Below are 19,984 nucleotides of genomic sequence, written 5' to 3' on the forward strand. Positions count from 1 at the left end.
GGCTATAGTGTGGGTGGTGGGATGATGAAAAAACAACAAATCTCTTCCCTTGAGGCATCATTAAATGTTTTATTGGAGAAAAGATCTTCCCAGGAATAATCAACACGCTTCATAATTGAATAATTTAGCAATGGCCAATAGAGACTGTATTGAACAGACGTAAAAACATTTAGATTTATGGTATAATTTCTGTTTGACCTTCATCACATTTGGTACCCAGTGTTTCAAAGTTATGACAACTTTTTCCATATAACCTCTGCACACATGTCCATTCTTGTGAACACAACAGACTCTCAGAAATGCTTTGGAGGATTTTCTTCAAACCTTGCCTATGTCAACTTTGACTCAAGGATTTACTGATTAGATTGTGAAGGTCATTGGTCAAAGGTCAGTGTTAGTGGTGCTCATGTTTAATCTTTCCTTGTGTGCAAGGTACACTCCATGGACAAAGCTATTTGGCCACCTGACCATTACACCAATAGCTACTGTGATGACATTGTATTCATATACATGTACTTTAATATGGAGCTAACCCCCCTTTTGCAGCTTTAACAACGTCCACTCTTCTAGGAAGGCTTCCCACAGGATTTTGGGGTGTTTCTGTGGCAATTTGTGCCCATTCATTTAGTAGAGCATCTATGAGGCCAGGCACTGATGTTGGACGAGAAGGCCTGGCTCACAATTTCTGTTCCAGTTCATCCCAAATGTGCTCTATGGGGTTGAGGTCAGTGCTCTGCATGGGCCAGTGGCATGCTTCCACACCAAACTCATCAAACCATGTCTTTCTAGTCCTTGCTTCATGCACTTTGGCACAGTCATGCTGAAATAGAAAAGGGCCTTCCGAAAACTGTTGCCACAAAGTTGGAAGCATAGCATTGTCTGAAATGTTCTAGTATGCCCTGAAGCATTAAGATTGGCCTTCACTGGAGAAAAACAGCCCCATACCATTGTCCCTGCTCCACCAAACTTCACAGCTGGCACAGTGCAGTCAGGAAGGTTGCATTCTCCCACCATCTGCCAAACCCAGGCTCACCCATCCGGGTGCAGCGCTGGTTGCTCTTCTGGAGCTTTGTCCCATCTCCATATGGGATCTCTGGAGCTCAGTCAGAGGGACCATCGGTTGATTTTTAGTCAAGAACTGAAAGCAACCATGCCTTGTGACATTTTCCGTCTGCTTGTTCCTCGTGTCAGAACTAAACTCGGGGGGGGGGGGGAGTGTTCAGTTTGCAGGCCCTTCTGCATGGATACTCTTCAGGCTGTTTTAAAGCTGTCAGAACTCATTTCACTTGAAGCCTTTTGTTCTATCTTAAATGACAGACAGCACGAGACCATGGAACAGTGCCAGTGTTTCTAAACTGTTACTGTGACCTCCATTTCCTGCACTGTAAGTGTGAACCAGTTTTGCACTTTCTAAATGTATTGTCCGTTTTACCCTACTGTTGAATATGTATTATCTATTATGACACGTGCTGCTGACCTCATGACCAGGTTACCCATGTAGAGTTCTCATCTTAGAGGGTCTTTTTCTGGTTCAATAAAGGTGGAATGAAATGAAAAAATAAAAATTGGGTTCTTGGTTACCACTCTTACTAAGGTCCTTCTCCCAATTGCTCAGTTCGGCCAGGTGAGCAGCTCTTGGAAGAGTCCTGGTTGTGCCAAACTTCTTCCATTTGAGAATCATGGAGGCCACTGTGCCCTTCAGAACCTTCCCCAGATCCGCAACAGTCCTGTCTCTGAGCTCTTCAGGCAGTTCCTTTGACCTCAGGGCTTGGTTTTTTGTCTGATATGCATTATCAGCTGTGAGGCCTTGTATAGAGGTGTGTTTCTTTTCAAATCACGTCCAACCGATTGAATTTACCACAAGTAGACTCCAATCAAGGTGTAGAAACATCTCAGCAATGATCCAGAGAGATGGGAGGAACCTGAGCTACATTTCAAGTGTGGTTGCAAAAGATCTGAATACTTATGTCAATGTGATATTCCAGTAACCTGGCACGCATGGAAACCTCTAATACACAACATGTGGGAAAGGGCAGAGGCTTTGAAAATGAACTCGGAGGGTGATTGGATGAATGTTCTATCTGTCACATCTTTACGGCCAATCAGAGCAGCAAAACACATGACATTGTAGCTGCTACCGAGGGGTAAACTCCATAGAGAACTACTTAACGCCAACCATGGCAACTGCAGACATGTTAGTACATGATTTTTGTCATTTTTAAAAAGAAAACAAGTCAGTGCTGTTCTTTGTTCTTTTAACAAAGAAATGTCATTAAGTTCTGATAAAACTGTCGCTTTAGCAGGATCCACGCAAATCTCTTCCGCCACAGTTGCCCTTCTTGCCTCTCGTTGCTGCTTGCTTATGTCACAACTCCGCCGCTCTCTAAAGTACTGCCCTTTGATGCTGATCGGTCCTGTCACTTTCTAACCGGGCCCAACCGGTTCAGGCGCTTTACAAGATGGATTCACCAGTGAGAAACACGGAAACAGGCGTATCCATCTGCTTTGCAAGGTTAATATTTCAGCTCATTTCAATTTCAGTTTGCTCCCAGTGACTTTCGAATAGCATTTTTGGTTGAAAATATCTTTGGAAATTCTGGATAAAAGGAAGGACAACACAGTGTGAGAAAGTCTTGCATGACAAATTTTAAAAGAGGCACTTTTTCAAAATTTGCTGTTAAAATGATTATACTTTTTTTTTACAGTAACAGTATTTTGCCAAGAAATGCTTTTCTATTTCCTCAGTGCTTTAGGACTTACAATTTCAAGTATCAGTATATCAAATTTAGTATTTCATTATTTAGAATTTCTGCTCTGATAAACGGGATATTTTTAAATTTGAACAATTTCTGTTTTGTACATAAATAAACATTTGCAGGTTAACTAGCAAACTCTGGAATAAAAACAGCCTCAAATGTACTATTTATATTTTTGTCATTTTAGTCCATATATTATGCATCTGTGAATTTAAATTGACTAAGCACCATTTGTGCCAAAATATTAAAATATTTGATAATGATAGTGAACAACAACTGCACCAGCTGTCGATTAATTTAGAAAGCATGATGCACAGTCACAGATGTAGAAAAACAAGATTTTTGGAGCATAAATTTGTTGTGAATCTCAGTTCGTGCCATGCAGAGTAAGATTTTATGTAAAAATGACGAGAGTGCCAAAAGCCTCAGCCAAACATATTCAGCTCTCGCTTTTAATCACACTTCTTTCTTGTTTTGTACATAACTACAGACGAGTCCAGATGCTGTGCAGCTCCGACAGGTCCTGGCACTCTCAAAACTGAAATCCTCACACAGAAAAACTTTCATAAAATGAACTTTTTTCTTCAGCCAGAGAAATCTTTTGTCGTATTAAATTAACAATTAAAGGCACACATAGGAACATGAAGAATACACAGCCTGAGTTAAGAGATGTTGTTAGCATTTGGAAAGCCTGGTTAAGTGGAAACCTTTTATTTAAAATCATTTTGTCTGTGTTTGTTACAAAATTCACCAGCAGAAAACATTTCTTGTGTGGCACACAAATTCGACAGCAATGCTGCCAGGTTTGGCTGAAGTGGAAAACTTGATTTAGAAAATGCCAAATGAGTGACTGTTTGGAAGACCAGGTTTCTCACTGATTAGAATACAGTTTCTGATGAATACTTATGCCATGGAAAAAGAAAAACCACCTTCATGTTTTCAATTTTATTGAAAGGTAAAATTTAAAGGTACAGTTTGTATAATTTTGTAGAAATATCAACATTGATCAAAAAGGACTCCTTTGTTACATATATTTTTAAGCTATTTGCATTACATTAAATATTTTCAAACATTTTTGAAGTCAGAGATATTTTATGATTCTTCTTTGTTATAGTTGTACCGACTCCAGACATTTAACCTTCTTTTTTGTGCACTAAGTCACTGGTTTTAACTCTAAGATGTTTGAACAAACATTGCCTATAACTTTTATTCAGCCTCTTGGATGTTTTACCCTTTTAATGATTTTATAAATAAATCTTGGTCAATATAATAAGACTTTTTTTGACAAAAAAGCAAACCTAAAAAACCTTCAATGTCAAAGTGAAAACAGATTCCTGCAAAAAATGTCAATTAAATATAAATATATAATGTAAAATGGGTGTGCATAAACAATTACCCCCTTTAAGTCAGTATTTAGCAGATGCATCTTTGGCTGCAAACACAGCACTGAGTCCGTGTGGATAGATCTTAAACAGGCTTACACATCTGGACGCTGCAACTTAACTCCATTCTTCTTTGCAAAAGTGCTCAAGCTCTGTCAGGTTACGTGATGATCAGGCATGAACAGCCCTTTTTAAGTCCAGCCATTTTCTTTATTGGATTGAGGTCTAGGCTTTGACTCAGCCACTTCAGAACATTCACCTTGTTGTCTTTAGACCATTTCTGTGTAACTTCCACTGTCTGCTTTGGGCCATAATTCTTTACTCAATCCGCAGATCTCTTGCAGACTAAATTAGATTGTACTCCAGGTTTTACCGTATTCATTTTACCCTCTACCTGTACAAGCCTTCCAGGGATGGCCACTGAGAAGCCTCCTCACAGCATGATGCTGCCACCACTGTGCCTCACAGTGGGGTGGTGTGTTTTATGGTGATGCGCAGTGTTTGGTGCCTGCCAAACTAATCGTCTTATCTAATGAACAAAAAGTACCATTTGATCTCATCAGATCAACATTTTTTCTGTCCGTCCTCTGACTTATGCATTTCAAAGACCCATTATCTGAGCTGCTTGGAGTGTTGGTTTGTCTTCATGATTTAATGTTAGCCAGGAATACTGATGTGCCAGTGACTGAAAGACACAGGTGTCTTTATACTACAATCATTTCAGACACATTCACTACACTCAGGTGATCCCCATTTCACTTAAGAAACTCCTAGCACTGGACTTCTGTTGAATGAAATCAGTCACTGAGGTCGTTTTCACACCTGATAGTCCAGGGGACTCTGTCCATTTTGGAATGGAAATTGCAACATTGTTGCACTTTCCTTTAGTTTGGTTCACATTCACACCGCTCTTGGTCAAACGGACCAAACAGTCTGAACACCAACAACCTCTGCCCATTAGGGGCGCTGTTGTCACAAACAAAAGGCAACCAAGAAGAAAAGACGGCGTAGAAGAAGACAAAACAAGAAATCTATCTCCTTCCGTCGGTCTTTGCTTCCACCTAAACAATGAAAAAACACAGAATTTACACTGTCTCGGGGTTTCTGCTTTTGCATTGGGGCTTTATGAGCAGCCAGTGAGGTGGTGAGCTGTCCAGCATGTCGTTCTTTACATGAGACGAATAAATCAGCACCAACTACAACCTGTTGCTATGGCTACACAGACACCAAGTGAGGTACCGACATGTATTTAAATGTATTAAATCCCATATGAATCAGTATTTCATTATGCTTTATGACACTTCCTGCCTTTGGTTCACAAGCTGGTCCAGTTTGCTTTCACACCTCAAAGGAATCGCACCAGGGTTTGTTTGAAAGAGGACTGTTTTCAAGCAGACTAGAGTCCGCTTGCTTGGTCCGCATCAGAGTTCCTGAGCTCTCACACCACTCCAAACGAACCAGACTATCCGGGAAAATGGGCACACCAGCTCTGGTGTGAATTTAATTTTTAATTTACCTTACACATTTTTATTTAATTGACATTACTTTGTAGTAATCTGTTTTCACTTTGACATTAAAGAGTTTGTATTTGTATTATAGATTACACTAGACCTTGACTGATTTCTAAAATTAGTAAAGGGGTAAGAACATCTAAGGGGTTGAACACTTTTTATAGGTACTGTATTTCCTTATTTGGCATGAAAAATGCCAAATATCCTTTGATAATAAACAGAACCTAAAGTTGTTTACGTCCTTGTTTTCATGAGCCTCATGCTTGTGCTTCTTTATTTCTGCCACTGCTCTGCTAATAACTGCTTATGGATCTCTTTGTGCCAGATTGCCACACTAATGTGCTTAGCCTGTCCATTTAAATAAAGTATTGGGCTCTCACATGCAGCTATGACACAGCTGCTGTTATTGATACTCTGTGTGGGCTTAGGGCTTGCATAAAGTGATGCAAAAGGAAACAGTTGTGCTACAATCATGTCACAATAAGTGCAACTTAAAGCTGCATTAGCCGCCACTAGTATAGGGGCAATTATTATAAACCGTTTTTGCTGTGGCTTCTGTTGTCTCTATGTTCAGTATGGAGCTTGCAGCGAATAGACGATGAATTAGTCATGTCTCTGGTGCAGTCAGACTTAATGTGATAAAGGTAGGTAATCATCTTCTGCAGATATATAATTCACTATTAATAGCCCTTCTAACTCTAAATTTAACCATGACAAATTATCGCATTTCTGAGTCATTTTACAGACAGCTCATGCTCCCCATTTTTCCTCTTCCCTTCTAACCTATTTCAAAGACTGGCCCAAATATGTCACACCTAACAAGGCTCGCTGCAAATTTAGCCTGTCAATATGTGTCAAGCCTCATTCATCAGCGATCATTCTTTATCTCGGCTGTCCTTCTTTCACATTTCACCACCGCGAGGCTTGACTTTGCCCAGAGCTCACGTTGTTCGATTCCACCCCCAGGTCGTGTGCTTCAAGGTGTAAAAGCAATGACAATCACAGTCCTTGCCAAAGAAGGGAAAACAGGGTAAGGGCAGAGAGGGGGTAGACGCAGCTCTCTCAGCTTAAATTTGGTCCACGCGATGTCTGATGATTGACATTATCTCCTGCGCTCTCATTGACTCGTTGTGACAGGCATGAGAAGCTCACACCTGACCTGCATGAGATACTACTGAGTGTCAACACGCTGACGTACAGTAACACATGTTGGCTCCTTTTTTTAAATAACAAACCCGTCATTCTCTCTGGAAGGAAATAAACCTCAACATATTGTACGATTTTTCTTCCCAGGGTGTGAGAGGTGACCCAGGGCCTGTTGGTCCAGTCGGTCCAAAAGGAAGCAAAGTGAGTCTGTGTGCTGTCAATAGAGGCCCATGAAAATAACACTATTAATTGTTTTCCTTTTTTATTACTGAAAATAGATACTTAACAAAATCTGCTTAACTTTTATGAGCTCTAACCTGAGTTTTAGTAACTCGTTTCCCATCTGTTTGCAGTGTTGCAGTGTGGCTGCTCCTCCTTAAGAATACTTTTATTACTATCATGACTTTGTAAGCTCTAACTGAGGATCATTTAGAGTAGATTTTATCCCCGGCTGAGTGAAAATACATTGCTCACTTTATTGGCAGAGTGTTAATATATGCATGGAAATATTTTTCTGTGAATATTCCCACACAAATCCTGTAATCATGCCCTCTCTTAGCATTTTTTATTTTAAATTTTATTTTGAAAATTTCAAAAGTAATTTGCTCAGAGCAAAATTACAGGTTAAAAAAAATTAGAATATCATTATAGTTTATTTTTTTCCTCAATTGAATTCAAAAAGTTAAAGTTGCATTTATTCTGGATTTATCACACCCAATTTCATTATGTTAATCTTGATGATTGCAGCTTACAGCTCATTAAACTAGAAAGTCTCAAAATATTAGAATATTGTGGTCAAGTCTAAATTCTTTCAGTTATTTCAGTCCTGAAAAACTTTAATCGGGGAATACACTCAAAACACCTACAAAGGTTTCCTGAGCCTTCATTCTTTTACTCTGGTTCAGTACACACAACCACAATCATGGGGAAGACTGCTGACTTTATTTTGAAGGATATGTCTCAGTCCCTGTGCCATATCAGAGACGTGTACAGGAAATGGACTACAATTGTTGTGTTGTTAGTGTCAAGCCAATTCTGAACCACAGATGGCTCAAGTGTCTCACCTGGACTAAGGAGAAAAAGAACTGGACTGTTCCTCAGTGGTCCAAGTCCTGTTGTCAGATGAGAGAAAATTTAGCATTTCATTTGGAAATCAAGGTTCCAGAGTCTGGAGGAAGATCCAAGAGAAACAGACCCAAGCTGCTTGAAGTCCAGTGTTTCCAGTTTCCACAGTCAGTGATGGTTTTGGGTGCCATGTCATCTGCTGCTGCTGGTCCACAGGTCTTCATCAAGTCCAGAGTCAACACTGTCAGCCATCTACCAGGAGATTTTAGAGCCCTTCATGCTTCAATCAGCTGCCAAGCTTTATGGAGATTCTGATTTCCTTTTCCAGCAGGACTTGGCTCCTGCCCACTGTGAAGCTAAACAACCAGAAACTGGTTTGCTGACCATGGTGTTACTGTGTTTGATCCTTCAGTCAACTGGTCTGGCTTGAACTCCACAGAGGATCTCTGGAGATCATCATAACACTCCAGCAGTGCCATGGACTGATTGGCTCCATGCCATGTCACAAAGATGCTGGACTTAGTGCAAAAGGAGCTTCAACCAAGTATCCAGCCCATAAATCAACATTATTCAACAGAAGGCTGACATTTCTGTATTACAAATCCTTTTTTTTTGTAATATTCTTATGTTTTGAGACAGTGGATGATTAAGCTGTAGTCATCAAGATCAGAACAAATAAAAGTCTTGAAATATTTGTCTAGTTTCCTATACTTTTTGCAACATTCTTATTGTTTTTTTAATGGAAGAGGATAGGACAACTGAAAAAAATTTTGGAGACGCAATTTTTTTTTTTTTTTTTTTTTAAATTCAGGAGAAGAGTCAAAATTCTGAGATTAAAGTCAGATTTCCAGGAAAGAAGTCAAAATTCTGAGGAAAAGTCATTTGATTTTAATCTCAAAATTCTGACTTTCATCTCAGAATTCTGACTTTAATCTCAGGATTCTAACTTTAATCTCAGAATTCTGAATTTAATCTCAGAGTTTAACTTAAATCTCAGAGTACTGACTGTAAATTCAGAATTCTTACTTTAATCTCAGGATTCTAACTTTAATCTCAGAATTCTGAATTTAGGGGCGCAGGTGGCAGAATGGATAAGGCACGCGCGTGCCCCATGTACGCGGGCAGCCCGGGTTCAAATCTGGCCTGAGGCCCTTTACCGCATGTCTCTCCCCGCTCCCTTCCCTATCTCCAACTCTATCCACTGTCCTCTCCTCTATCAACTAAAGGCACAAAATGCCCAAAAATAAAGCTTTAAGAAAAAAAAAAAAGAATTCTGAATTTAATCTCAGAGCTCTGACTTTTTTTTCTCAGAATTTGACTGTAATCTCAGAATTTGACTGTAATCTCAGAATTCTGACTTTAATTTTAGACTTAATAGAAGAAATTAGTGCATCTCAATTTTTTTTTTAGTGGCCCATATCCTCTTCCGTAGTTTTTAGATGCACCTGTACAATCATGAAAAAGTATCTTGTTTCTTTACTACATATAAAGAAAAGTAATATACTTAGCTAGGCAAGATAATAGTGCCGATTCCCCTCTTACAACTAAAGTCAGCAGAGTTCTGATCATCAGCTGGTTCTCAAGACTGACTAATAACATTACTTTATATTTAATATATTAATAATGAAAACTAATATTCTCTACCTCATAGATTCTCTGCCACGTTTTTAGACTCTCTGCTGTACAGTTTGGTATGACTGTTTTCAGAGGTTTGGGATTTAAGACAAAGTGTGAAGTGCTCCAGGAGGGTTTGATGCTTTTTCTTATCTGCAGCCTCTTTAAAGAGTATTCGCTGACATCGCTGACATGAATAAGATAAACTGTTGTTGCAGTGTAGAAAATATTGGTCTTTTAAAGTTTTCTTTTCTTTTCATCCCACAGCGGGATCATTTTCCATGTATGAGATGAAATGTTTTCCCTGTAATTAGTTGCCATATCTGCCGCTCTTTCATTTTTTTCCCGCTGTATGGAGGCTTTTTGCGTGCGGTTGTGCGCGTATTTTTGTTATTGTCTCTTGGAAGAACTCGCCACATAATTGTAGGTGCAATGCTCTGTCTGCCAGCCTTGAAGTTATAATGAGGTCTGTGTGTTTCTGTGAAGACAACAGAGCATCACAGGGTATTTTATCCTATTTTCCGGATGGGAGGTGTCGGGGGTGAGGGTGGGAGTGAACGTTTGTTTGTATTGAAACTGACAGAGGGAGGCAGATTTGGAAGCGTAGAGTAATGAGTCGGCTGAATATCCCATCGCAGGCATATTTTAGCTGTGACATTCATTTAGACAACAAAATGAATATGAACTACAAGCACTTTTTTCTTTCATCCACAACTGATGAAAGAGGACTGCTGCTTGTAAAGTCCACTGTTTCTCAACTCAATGCTTTTAAGAGGCGCTGTGGAAATACTGGGCAGTGATGCATGGGTTTTATCTGCAAAGAGAGGAAGCAAAAAGCACATTGAGTCATTGCCTACATCAAATTCAGACATCAGATTTGTTTCCTTATATGACTCTTGTGACTGCCACAGTCACCAAAAAGGTTTTCATATGTGTCTAATCTTAATAGTGAAAAGCTTTTACATGATATAATAGAGCTCTGTTTATTCTAAAGCCTGTCACATTTGATAGCAGCAGGCCAGCTGCCAGTCGTCCGACTGTGTTGATGCCTTCAGACAGGCTTCATTTCAAGACAAACTGCAAATATCCCTTATGGCCTTCCTGAGCATCCAAGGCGTACATTTGAAAAGATTTGCTTTGCACAGTAAAACTTTTACGTAACCTCCAGTTTTTACCACAAACATCCTGCTTGCCTCTAAGCTAAATGTTTGAAAGAAAATATAAAGATTTAGCAGTGGCCATTCTCGTTGCACTCAGAGAGTAAAAGAGGTTATTCTCTGAAGTTTTGAGGAGTTTTCACTAATTATTATCTTCCTTCTCAGGGTGAAATGGGTCTTCCTGGAGCTCCGGGGCTGCCTGTAAGTTCACACTGTTTGATTTACATCTCATTATGCAATCTCTGTGTGGTTAGGACGTTCAAAAATAGCTAAAAATGCTGAATATGTCCTTATTTTGGTGCAGAGGTGGAATATAACTACTTTTTACTGTGCTCTTTTTGTGAAACTTTGGTTTTTATTGATTTCTGTTTTTGCATATAAATATAGTCAAGTCAATTTTTTTCATAAAACACTTTCAAGACAACCTCACTAGCCTGGCAGTTTGCTTGCGGCCGGAGTACAGAGACCAGTCATTTAAGCAGAAGGCCTGCTTTCTCCTTAACTTCTCTCTCCTTTGTTTCCACCTCTATCCACCATTCTATCCAAATAAAGGCTGAAAAAGCACAGCCATCCAGACTGTCCTGCATGGATGTAAAATACTGTAACACTTCCAGTGTGCTTTTCAAAGTAAAAGCAAGACACTACCTGCATTAGCCACAATGCTTTTATTCTGAAGGTGTTTCTGAGGCATCGTTGCTACATCATATGTTGACATCGCCATTGATGTGGCAGGTCCATTATAGAAACAATTCAAGCAGACAAGGTAAATGAGTATTCTGACTTAAAGCACTATTAACTTACTGATTTTGCTAGTTTTATATTCAAGCAGGAAAGAGATCTTACTAGTGAAACACAGAAGCATGGTCTACGTTTTTCATTTTAACAATGAAATAATGGTCCTCAGAGTCTGTGCACCAATCTGCCCACAGAGTGCACTCCAAAAGCAAACTGTCCCTTTTCTAGTCAGCAGGTACTAAGGCCCGCCTCTGGTGCACGCCGCTCAGCTCAAGACATGCGCCAAGTCTATTTTTATCTGAGGCCGCTGTCAAAATGCCTCAATCCCCTTTGAGCAGATCGCCCTGAAAAAAAGAACAAGAAAGGATTTCAAAATACAACACAATGCAGACTCTCACCTATAAATCTCATCACTACATCAATGTTACAGACCTACAGGTGGCAGAAGCCACAGGTCATCAGTTGGCCAGAGAGTCACTAATGTAACTTGACGCCATGGTTGAAGGCATCATTTCTATGAAAACTACATAAAAAAGTTTTAAATCTTTATTTAGGGCTGGGTGTCAAACTCAGTCACTGCAGGGGCCAGATTCTGAAATTAGATCTAACCTGAGAGCCTTGAAGGGTCAACATTTCACCTGAAACTGATGCCTCATTTTCAACAGACTTCCAAACCAGAAGCCATTTACTCATAGTTTATGATAGTAGGTCCTAAAAGGTTTCACATGAAACTGTAGTTTTTTTAACCTGACATGTTTTCAATATTAAGCGTTTGGGAAAGGGCAGAGAATTTGAAAAAAACTCGGAGTGTGATTGGATGAACGTTCTGGCTTAGGGACCCTTTGCAAATTTAGCTTTTACACAAGACTCTAATATTTTGACACAGTGGATTTTGGATTTTCGTGAGCAGCAAGCTGAAATCATAAACATTAAATTTAAAAAAAATGTCATGAAATCTTTCACTAAATGAGAGAAATCTCGAAAATACTGATATTTACCGTATTTTATGGACTATAAGTTGCACTTTTTTCACAGTTTGGCTGGTCCTGTGACTTATAGTCAGGTGCAACTTATATATCAAAATATATATAATTTAACGTGTTTTTTATTGTTAATTCATACTGACTGACATGCAAAAGGAGTAAACATTACCGTCTACAGCCGCAAGAGGGCACTCTAGGCTTGTGACAACTATATGCTATATGCTCCTGCACTGCTGAAAAAATTAACGAAAACTGTAATCGAGCAGCAGAAAGAAAGTTTGGAGTGAGTGAGAAACTTGTAAGGGACTGGCAAAAAGTAGAGGTTACTTTTACTGCAATGAAGAAAACAAAGAAAGCTTATCGTGGGCTGAAAGCAAGATGGCCAGAGCTGGAGGAACAAGTCCACAGATGAGTGCTTGAACAACATGCTGCCGGGAGAGGCTTGTCAACGGTGCAGTTACGTCTCCAGGCCCTGGTAGTTGCCAAGGAGAGGAATATAAATAACTTTGCAGGCGGGCCTTCTTGGTGTTACCGCTTCACGCAATGTAACCGCCTCTCTATCAGAGCACGGACAACGGTGTGTCAGTTTCTAAATAAATGCGACTTATAGTCCAGTGCGACTTATATATGATTTTTTTCCTCTTCATGATGCATTTTTTGACTGATGCGACTTATACTCCGGAGCAACTTATAGTCTGGAAAAAACAGTACCTTTTTAAACTAGAGAATTTCCACAAGCAGGAATCGCAAGAGGGACTCAGGGGAGTGCTGGTTTCATCGCAGGGTCACCTATGACACTAGACCCTACAAGGTCATGTCCAAGTCCAGGCTGAAGCAGCATGTAGCTGGACAATGACACGGTGAAATGGTTGAGAAACACTGTACATGACAGGAGACTTCATCCACGTGTTTTAGTCATGTGTGGCCTGATTAGCTGATGCTGATCACCTGGCGCCCTAGCTTCAGCTGTCTTCTTGATATACCTGGTGGTGTTGGCCCTCCCTATGAGCTGAGGTAACATTATGACTACAAATGGACGTGGCTGTGATGCAAAGAAACAGTGAACTCAATCTAATGAAACAGTGTGTCTGTCTCTCTTACTCACGTGGCCTGGTCATAGTTTAATAGCAGTTACTGGAACATGAGGATGAGAAGTTTGTGCAGATTCACACATGTAAGTTTTGCACACACACACAACCACACGCACATGCGCGCTTTGCGCTCCAACACACACATACAAACGCACAATCTCTCCCATTCACTTCATATGGAATATACGTATGTGTGGCTGTCTTTGGCAACTGACGTCGCCAAAGACTTTATGGGGGATTGTATGTGGATGAGAAGCCACCCACAGTGTCCCTCGAACCTGTTAAAGCAGTGTTACTCAACCGAAGGGCCAAATTGTTGAAAAATACCTTTGCAAGAGAGGTGAGAGGTGAAAATTGGCAAAACAGCTTCAAGTAGCAATAACAACAAGTCCAAGGTGGCTAAAATGGTCAAAAAGCAACAAAAATTGGTAAAAATGGGTGAAAATGGGAAGGAAAAGGGTCAGAAAGTAGCAAAATTGGGGAAGAAGTGACAAAAAAATCAGTTACAGGTAGCAAAAAAGGACTAAAATGGACAAAAAGTGACTAAAATGGAAAAAAGCAGTTAAGAGTGGCAAACATGGGCAAAAAAATTGGTAAAAAGTGGTATTTAATGACAAAATGTAAATTAGGTGGGTGAAAATGGGGAGATAAAACTGAAAAAGGGTAATAATGGGATGAAATTGATTTAAATAAATGGGTAAAAGTTGCAAAAAAGTGTCAAAATGGGTAAAATGTATGGATAAATGTGTTTTTTATAGGCAAAAGGTAGCTTAAATTGTAAAAAAGTAGGAAAAAAGTGGTATCTAATGCCAAAACGTTACTTACATGGATGAAAAGTGGCAAAAAATTGTCACAAATGGCAAAAAAGTGTACCTTTTCTAAGGTTTTCTGGGGGAATAACATTTAAAATTAAGACATGAAGGAGCCACAAATAGTCACAAAAGAGCTGCATGCAGCTCTAGAGCCACAGGTTGAGTATCACTGTGTTAAAGCATTGTTTAAATGGGCTGCTTTATTGGAACAGCTCCATGTGTGTGCATGATCAGAGCTCATTGAGGGCCATATGTGTGTTAATCAGGGATGACAACATCAAAGGACCATAGCTGCGGTTGCCATGGGGATATGCCCCACCAGCGACAAACTGTTCTGAAAGACCTGATTTCTGCCTCTGAGAGGCTCCTGAACAAATGTTAATTACGGGAAAACTGTAAATGCTAGGTGAAAAGTAAAATGATCATGACAACTGAAAACAGTCAGTTCAACAGGAGAAAAAAAAAAAGTTTACATTGGCTCTTATGGGACAAAATCAGGGACCACCGCCTAAACAGCTGGCTCCCAGTTCAGTTTAAAAAGAGGTAGGGCTTCAAAAATGGATTCATATGAGTCCCAGGAACAGTGGCCACAATCTGTGAAAAAATCATTCTCCTCCTATGTATGGTTTGGCCGTGAGAGCAAGTTGATCACAAGATTGTCATTTAATGTGTCGGCTCTTCCGGCCTCTAGGGCAGTGGTTCTCAATCTTTTTTCAGTTGTGTACCCCCTGTGAAGTATTTTTTCAGCCAAGTACCCCCTAAACAGCGCAAAGCTTTTTGGCCAAAAAGAAAGATATTAAACAGTGCTATGACAGTTGTCTGATTTATCAAACTTTGTAACTGATAAACAATTTTAAATAACAAATATTTTTTTCCAAACATTTTAAATGTTAAAAATGCTTGACTAAATTCATGGCACATCTCTCATCACTAAATGTGGAAATTCAAATTAATGTATCGAAAACAGTGACTGGAAAGGCATAAAACCATTTAAACCCAGAGGTGTGCAAAACGCTGATTGGCTGCAGTGGTCTCTCTGGAACAATTTGGAAATAAAAACATAGAGCTAGAAAGAACTAAAAAAAGACAGCTTAGTGCCCCTTTTTGGGATCATAATAAAGATCTCTTCTCAAACTGAAATAATGAACTTAGTTGTAGATCAGCATTTCCCCACAAAAATAAATAATGAACCTTTTATGAATGGAGTGATTGCAAATACAGTGATTGACAGGGATGTGCCAGTGTGGGTCAAACCATTCTGCCAATGGGGAAGACTCAGGGGGTTTTAGGGTATTTAAATTTAATTAATTTACAAAATATAAACTCTGCTTCATAAACCTAAGTCCTTAAACTCCAGACGCAAATTTTTCGTGCAAATTATTCTCACAAAATATTTACATGTCGAACTTGTAGCGAATCAATGCAAGCTTCCACACCTGCAACATCATTTCGCAGCGCGACATTGCTGCAGATATTTTTTCAAAGTTTCGCTCCGACGAGCGCACATGGTGGTGGTGCCCATTTTTAAGGCAGACAGAGGAACAAAATCGTTCTCCTCTCTAACACCACCTGATATTTGTCCTCTCCTCATATCTGTCTATAGTCAGTTCTTGTGTTTTTGCCTCATGTAGCCTGGTAGAGAGGGAGACAGGCAGCAGGCAACTCGACATGTCCACATGAGCGCAAATGCGCTACTCGCACAGCTAGAGCTGTTTCTAAACTAACGAGACTTTATTCCAGTGAAATATTTACCAACACAGTCTCCTCTGACCTCAGACATATGACTTATAAATGCTACGGATCAACCAGCTCACTGAAATGACTCTTCAGAACAGTCTGGAGCACAAACAGGTGAGCCAATCTGTGCGCTTTGTGTGAGTTAACTCAGCCACCCTCAGCTGTGCCTCATTACTCTTATTGATCATATTTGACATAGAATGAATGAAAAGTCGGTCCCTCCTCTTAGAAACTTGACTGGGACAGTGAATGAAACAGTGAAACAAAATGGCACTGACGTCCTGGCTGTGTGTAAAAGTGCCACGTTATGTATGGAGTGAAGGACAGGGAGGGAGAAACCTTTTATCTTCCGCTCCAATAAATATCACTGTTTTTTAGAGGACAGAGAAAACACACCACAGACGTTTGCAGCACAAATGTGATTTTAGAATGTAAAATACTCGCAAAAATGTGTCGCTCCTGACATGCATAGAAAGGCGCTATTTTCTGGAATAGCTGGGATATATTTTAAAATCTCACGACCCCCTGGAGTGCCTTTACGTACCCCCAGGAGTACGTGTACCCCCATTTGAGAACCACTGCTCTAGGGTAATGACATCAGCCACTCTAGCAGGGCGATTTGTAATCATTTTCACTCAACCCACAGGAGTTTTGAAGACTCGCCTGTTGAAAACCATAAACCCCAACGTCATACCAGACATTCCTGAAGACAGGAAAATAATATCTGCGTTTTAAAGTTTGAATGATCCGTGTAGGTGAAAGTATGGCAAAGCAGTAGGGGCTGTGAAAAACCCTTTTTTGTGTTTTTTTGTCCCTTTCCCCATTCATTAGTCCCACTATTGATATCCATGTCGGCCATTTTGACTTTTTTATGATTAAACTTCCTCCGCGCCGGCTATCTCCTCCTTCATACTTTGTCGTATCGACATTGTTCAAACTTCAAAAAATCCTGTTTCTCTGCCATTCGTGCGCTGTAACTTTTCTCATTTCTAATTTTTATAATTTTTAAAATATTTAACTTTGTTAAACAATATTAAGCAGATGGCAAAAATTTCACAAATTTGCACTTTTTTCCACTGCTCATAACTTTGGCACTCCTTGGGCTATTTTCACTATTTTACTCTCATACTCTTCAGCTTCTTGTGCAGAGTTTTGCGAGCTATTATACTATTCTCTACTATTTATACTTTTTGAACTATCATGCTTTTTGCTGATCAAAGTAATCAGCTGGGAAACAAGATCTCTGCCAAGGCTCTGTACACCTTTGTCAAAGCTAACAGACACAACATCTGGTCAGCTTTGGGATTCAGTCATCGTGAAACTGATCCTGAAACCAGTGACGACACAGGCTCTGAATCAGGTCCCCATTTCCTCAACAATCATTTCAGCTTCAAGTTCCTTTTGACAAGTGGAGAGAATTTATTCCAGAAAAGGCTGAATACAAAGATAAGTATTCTCAAACCCAAAAAAGGGTTTATACAATTTTGAAGCCTGGCACCTGGACCCACATCATAAATGAACAAATCTGGAAAGCAGTTAAAATTCCTTGCACATTTGTTTTTAAAAGAGCCAAGGTCTATCCATCCATCACAGATAATTATATTGAAATCAGAGGATACTGTAAAGAGTGTCATGGCCTTCTTGACATTTATTGTGACAGAGAGCCCGAAATCAACAGCCCAATGGTGCTCAACTGTTCTATTAAGAACAGGGATGACTCCCCTGCACACTGGCAGCTCAAAGCGTTTCATGTCTGGACAGTTGCGTGTGCAGATAGCTGGAGAACTCTGTGAGGGCAGGATGGAACCACATGTATGGCGGGCATCACAGGCAGAGAAGCTGATGGACTTTGGAGATCCTGAGCCAAGTCATTTACCAAATTTGGCCACCCTGTGCAAAGCAAAACAAGAGAAAAATGATAAGGCACTAGGTGACAAAGATCCCATCTTCTCATTGCAGCTATTAAAGTACAGTGCACCTCACAGTGGTAGCATTAAAGATATTGGACTGGACAAGTTTTTCTGTCATTACTGGAGTCAAACACAAATGCATGTGTACAAGACCTTATCCAAGAAATCTCACCCAACAGTATGTTTTGATGCAACTGGCTCAGTTGTTAAAAAACTGGTGAGACCAAATGGCTCGTCTGGCCACATCTTCTTATATCAGGGTGTTGTGACAGGGCATAACAGCTCCAGTGTCCCAGTGGTGCAAATGCTGTCAGAGAAACATGATGTTAATGCTATTACACATTGGCTGACAGAATGGATTCGTGAAGGTGCACCTGTTCCAAAAGAAGCTGTAAGTGATTTTTCTCTGGCCATTCTTGGAGCTCTGGTCAAGGCTTTTACCCCTCATCCTAATCTGAAGACCTACATCAATGAATGCTTTAAAGTCTTGCTTAGGAATCAACATGCACAACTGCCCCCATGTTTTATCAGGGTAGATGTAGCACACTGCATCAAGATGATCTGCCAGTGGGACTGCCTGAAAAATAAAACACATCGTGTTAAAGATTTCTTCGTGGGGTCAATAGCACAGCTTCTTAAGTCAGAATCTGTGGAACATGCAAAACAACTTCCACGTGCCATCACTGTTGTGGCAAGAAATACCTGAAAGCTCAAATTGCAGAAGAATCTGTCAGCATTCCAGATGAAGAGGTGGAGGGACAAGAACCAGTGGATGCATGTAACCAGCAGATCCAGACTAACGCTCGACAGTGACAGAAATATGTGAGGAGAGCAGGTCATTTGCCAGGGCTGATGGGGATAGGGATAACATCCACTTCCTCCCTGAGATTATTCCCCACATAATAAGACTTGGAAGTTACGTACCACTCTGGACAGGAATAATGGTCCCTCTCTTCCGAAGCAACAGCATCACTGCTACTTCTGCTGCTGTTGAAGCAGAGTTTAAAAACATAAAAAATGGGCTTTTCAAGCATGAAAACCTGCCCATTCGTGTCGACCGGTTCATTGCTCGTCACCTTTCCTTCATTGAGGGAAACATGCGGATTTGTTCTGCAAAACAAAAAAGTAGCTGATGCAACGACTGTCCTAGGACCTGACCCTGTCTCCACTACTTCCCAGAGTGAAGAAAACAACAGAAAAAATGATGCCCACCCTGGTGAGGAGTCTGATGCAGCTGCAAACAGTCTTCCAACAGATGAGAATGTTGTTGAGAACTGGAGAAGCTTAGGAGTTCCACCCAAAAAAAAGGAAGATGAGTTCTTACCTCTCTCCTTGTCCCGAATGGTTGCACGTAGATGCATCTGTGGGCCGGAGGAAAGTTAAGGTGCAATTGTTAAAAAATGGGAACCATCGACAGCCTGTTAAACTTGGCAAATCAAACGTCTCTGTGCTCAACACTTGTGCATTTGATGCTGTTTTTCAGAGCTTATGTTGTTCTTTTTGTGACAGCTTTTCTTTTGAAAAGGTTGTTAGCAGCAACGAATGTGACAACCAATTCCTCCAGCTGGTGAAAACAATCACTACACAGGGTGTGACCCAACAGGTGTACTCACAGAGGGCAGAACTGCTGAGGGAAATCTTCAAACCTGTCCACCTGACCTCTGGTGCTCTCCAAATTGATGCACAATGCCACACCTCTACTGTGATTGAGAAAACCATGAGGAATCTTCTAAGTGTTTATTTGATGAAACAATGTTCCTCACAGTACTGCAGTCTAAGCACACAAGTAAGAAGGGAAGTTCCATTTGTGTGTACCAACATTGCTGTCTTGCAGACCTGTGGCATGGCTCATCTTGAGACTGCGGCTACAGAAGGACTCAGCCTTCCTCAAAGAGGCTTGACCCAGGATTCTCTTGGACATTATGTGGCATACTGCAGGAGGGCTGCAAGTGCCTGGGAGATATATATGATGACCTGGGGAGCAGAGTGAAAGCAGCATCAGAAAACACAAAGATCTGCCCCCATGCTGTGTTCTACACAAAGCAGTGATTGCTTGATTGTTGCAACGCATTGATTTTGAGGATG

At 40.4% G+C, this 19,984-nt stretch overlaps 1 protein-coding gene across 6 annotated transcripts in view; it reads left to right on the forward strand.

Moving 5' to 3' along the window:
- The window catches only part of LOC121510817 (collagen alpha-1(XIX) chain-like), a 281,327-nt gene that overhangs the window by 75,922 nt on the left and 185,421 nt on the right, over positions 1 to 19,984 (forward strand). For 4 of the 6 annotated variants that reach the window (XR_005991990.1, XM_041789059.1, XM_041789062.1 and 1 more), the window contains exons 12-13: positions 6,943 to 6,996; positions 10,797 to 10,832. The exons of 1 other annotated variant lie outside the window; for it this stretch is intronic. Coding sequence is in view for 4 of the 5 variants with exons in the window: in XM_041789059.1 (XP_041644993.1) it covers positions 6,943 to 6,996; positions 10,797 to 10,832 (90 nt within the window). In the remaining variant the exon portion in view is untranslated. The remainder of the gene's footprint in view (positions 1 to 6,942; positions 6,997 to 10,796; positions 10,833 to 19,984) is intronic. One more of the 6 variants, XM_041789060.1, reaches the window with a different exon arrangement.

This window comes from Cheilinus undulatus, linkage group 6 (genome assembly GCF_018320785.1).
Source record: "Cheilinus undulatus linkage group 6, ASM1832078v1, whole genome shotgun sequence".
Classification (NCBI taxonomy): domain Eukaryota; kingdom Metazoa; phylum Chordata; class Actinopteri; order Labriformes; family Labridae; genus Cheilinus; species Cheilinus undulatus.